The 4,204-nt window shown below is 34.5% G+C and overlaps 1 protein-coding gene across 1 annotated transcript; it reads left to right on the top strand.

The window, feature by feature from the left end:
• The first annotated feature begins 3,808 nt into the window (after nt 1–3,808).
• LOC120143713 (glutaredoxin-C11-like) lies at nt 3,809–4,204 on the top strand. Its single transcript, XM_039157960.1, has one exon. The coding sequence runs from the start codon at nt 3,875–3,877 to the stop codon at nt 4,181–4,183; it is 309 nt and encodes a 102-aa protein (XP_039013891.1). The 5' UTR covers nt 3,809–3,874; the 3' UTR covers nt 4,184–4,204.

The raw sequence follows: 4,204 nt of genomic DNA, 5'->3' as shown, positions 1-4,204 counted from the left end.
TTAAAACATATATATATATACCCTCATCCGTTCACATCATAAATGTGTAGGTTCCCCAGAACCATACACCCAACCACACATGCCATTTAGACCCTGAGCACAAAGCCGAGGAGTCTGCAGATAATCTTCCTCCAACAATAAACCCCCAGATAAAACATTTCTCCGTCAGTAAACGGAGATATCAGAAATCAAAACATAATTCAGATCAAATATCAGAACAGATAGGAATCAGAACAGATTTCATATCAGATGTCAAAACAGAATTCAAATCATAAATCAGATAAAATATTCATATAAGTAGGGAACACACTAGAGTTTCCAGATATTATTTAGAGATACAGGATAATCTTATCGGGCAGAGAAACACAATTCTTCAGTTTACCGATAGAATGCCGGAAATTAGAATTACTATTAGAAGAGTTTGTTAATTGACAAAATCATCAGTTATTCATAATATGCTTATCATGATCATCTTATTCATATATTTATCGGAAGCTCTACGTAATCAAAAGGGTATTCAAAATCCTTTACATATGAGTTACTTATGTTTTCATACATGACCAGAGTGATTTGAGCTAATTAGGAAGAATGAAGATTCAGGACCTTTACAATCTATGTCGATTGATCAGATTATCGAACAATTCTAGATAAATAGTTCCCAGAACTAATGCTTGTCGACTGATCAATTTATTATCCTTCTAGGGTATTTACTTTTAAATACCAAAAATTCTTATCCATAGATCATCTTTGGAATCATCGTTGAATAGATTTTAAGGATACTAACAGATATTCCAATGCTCTTTATTTCATTTCTTTGCTTCCACAATATCATGAAATACTGGCGTGCTTGATTCGTAGTTCATGACCCATAAGAATATTACATCATATATGTTCAGTAGCGTTTTCAGACTCATCCAAATCACTTATTTAATCCTTAGTCCTTGAGGTTACTTAATTCATTTAGTAGTCAAGTCCATTCCAGTTACTTCTGAGTTCTCCATGGTAATCCAAACGTTTCTGAATTTTAGATACATATTATACTTCCGTCCAATTCAATTTGGTCTTCGTGATTGATTTGTCTAACGAATATCCATTTCTTATTACCGAATGCGATCTAGAGTTGAGCTAAGCTGAGTACTTTCAAAATTATCATCGAACCACACTTGAGAAGACGAACACACATTCAACTGATACCTATGTCGTTCAGGTACTGACATATCATTACGGTTGATCGGTACACTTAAGTTATTCCATAACTTCTAAAGGTAGTCCAACACCTATGCTTATTTGGATTCCTTAATTAATCCAAGACATTTACTTAGTATAGGCCATAAGGGTATTTTGGTCATTTTGATGTTCAGTTTTATTCCATTCATTTCATAGCTCGAGGATATCCACTCATTCATGAGTTTGTGATATTCTTGGTCATTTCCATTATAGGGGTATTTTGGTCATTTTACAGATCCATTGTAGTCTAATAATTCCTTCCGTCCAATCTTATTATTAAATTCAAACTTATCATTTATTTCAGTTCATTCGAATAATTCTGACAAAAGAACACCCCCGATAAATTATTCTTCATGTATTTACTCATAATTCGGATATTTTCGGGTCAAGTACCTTCTCAGATTTTACAAACGGAATATCAGGAATTTTTCTGCACTCAGTCAGGATCTTAACAATCAAATACGTACTTAAATCGAGTTAAGTATGAATCCTCAAAGTACTTTCTCATTCAGGGTCAACTCAAACTATTTTACCTCTCAAGGGCATTTTCATAATTTCTTAACCAGATAATTTCGATATTAGCTCTTAACGAAAATAATTATAATTTAAAGATCCTATGGTCAATTACTTTCCCGAACATTCTCTGATCTTGAAATTATTCTTTAACAACCTTTTAGCATATTGCGCAAACCCTTGTTGGCGTTAAAAACCAGTTATCCAAATTTTCTAAACAAAACTATCATTTCTTATGCACATCTGTAATTATATCGGATCAATATATCTTTTCAGAGTTATTAACTAACTTCCAGTGACAATTCTTATCATCCTACAACATAAGGGTATTTTCATAATTTTACCATACTGGAGTATTCTCATAATTTCTCATCCAAGTATCTTTAACATTTAACCTTTGATGATATAAAATATAATTTACAAATCCATGGCTAATTTCTTTATCACTAATCACAAACTTATAATTTAATTCTAACAATCCCTCAATCTCTTATATTAGTCATTCGATCCGTATTCAGTTACCGAATTTCTACCACATACATATCGAGTGTATGAATTAATCAACTCCACAAAAGTGACCAATATTATCTTATTCATGCATTTACCAATATCAACATGTTCCATAAAGCATAAAGAGGTAGTAAAGTATTACCTCGATTTCCGTGCAATATTGATCAACTATTAAATTCCATTAGAACACCCTCGATCTTGAAATCAACTTCCAATAATTCCTCAGATACATATCAATATAATTTTCATCAAAAACGGACCTTAATTCCAAAAAACGGATTGAATAAGGTGATAAATCAGTCAAAAATAGCTTACCGAGTTCGAATTTGGAAAAACGAACTTCAAATTAGGACCTAGGACGCCGAAGAGAATCCAAAATATACCTTTTTCATGTATAATCAAATATGCTGCCAAAACCTCATTTTTCTTGAATTTGAACCCATTATATTTGATTTCGAGTTTTCAATTTTTTTCTCACGTACCTGGACCATCAAATATACGAACTCGAATCCAAATAATTTCCTCGCCATAAAAATAATTTATTAGAATCTAAATAATAATAATTTCAGGACCTAATTGGTAAATCTAAAAACTTGTGGAGCCAATATAATATCTAATTACAAAAATTAGAGACTAAATTGAATTAACTTAAATTATCATGGCTTTATCAAGACTACATCATAACTAGAGGACAGGTTCAGAACTTTACCAAAAATGGATGACTGAAATTGTGGTTTGCCCATTTTCTCTTTCATTATCTTCCACCCACGTGATCCTTACCCTAATTATAATTCAGGTAGCATTTTTTTTCTTAAGCACTCTTCATCCAGTGCTTTGAAAATGGCCGACTGAATAACAAAATACCGGTGACCACCACCCGCTTAACGCCATCGATCGCCGTTCGTGACCCAAAGTACATCATCAAACTCGGCTCGCTCTCCTCGTCACAGATCCGACCTTCTTTCATAAAGACTGACGATGAACGATTGTATATATAACAAAAATCAATCAATTTTCTCGAAATAAAGCTCATTAGTTTACCTCCGATGACCGTCTAATGGAATCAAGACGAGCTATGTTGTTCCTCGCTGCCAACCCGACCTTCCCACCACGTAGATCTTCTAAACACATCCAAGTCACCGGAAGATAAACACCCACCATTACCGATTGTTTTTCTTTTGAATCTTCTTTCTATTTCCTTCAAACAACAAACGGTTCCACATCAGAGTTGTTTGTATTTCTTCTTAGTGGTTGTGTTTCTTCTTGAAAATGAGTCGCAGACTTGTCACGCCTAGAGACCAAGCCATCACGTTGCAAGCGAGTTGCAAGCGAGAGTATCTCTGCTCAGCATCAAAAGGAATCAATCTGGATGTTATAATTGAACAAATCAGGAAAATTGTGGTTCTCAATTTTCCATACTATAATAATAATATAATAATAATCAACTTCACATTTGCAGGACCCACTAGACTACTATGATACAATCAGATATGATTTATTATAAATAAGAGATGATGCAATCTCAAACTCCACCAGAGCTAAGCCTCAGCGCGCACACATAAGTTCCACCAAAACCCTAAGCCTGCTCACTTGTTTCATCTTTCTTAATATTCAGCTTGAAGTAATGGACAAAGTAAGAGATTTGGCATCGAAGAAGGCAGCTGTGATATTCACAAAGAGCTCATGTTACATGTGTTATAGCATCAAAACACTATTTTACGAGCTAGGTGCTAGCCCAGCGATTCATGAGCTCGACCATGATCCTAATGGACGAGACATGGAGCGGGCTCTACGAGGGCTTGGGTGCGATCCCTCGGTCCCAGCCGTGTTCATCGGTGGAAGATTCGTTGGCTCAGCTAAAGATGTCATATTACTTCATGTAGATGGATCACTCAAACAAATGCTCATAGATGCAAAGGTCATCTGGTTCTAGCAATAACCATGTAAAAAAAGA

Source organism: Hibiscus syriacus, unplaced genomic scaffold (genome assembly GCF_006381635.1).
Source record: "Hibiscus syriacus cultivar Baekdansim isolate YM2019G1 unplaced genomic scaffold, ASM638163v2 tig00110863_pilon, whole genome shotgun sequence".
In the NCBI taxonomy this organism is placed as follows: Eukaryota; Viridiplantae; Streptophyta; class Magnoliopsida; order Malvales; family Malvaceae; genus Hibiscus; species Hibiscus syriacus.
Note: the sequence above shows the minus strand (reverse complement) of the source record. Positions and strands in the feature narration are given on the sequence as shown.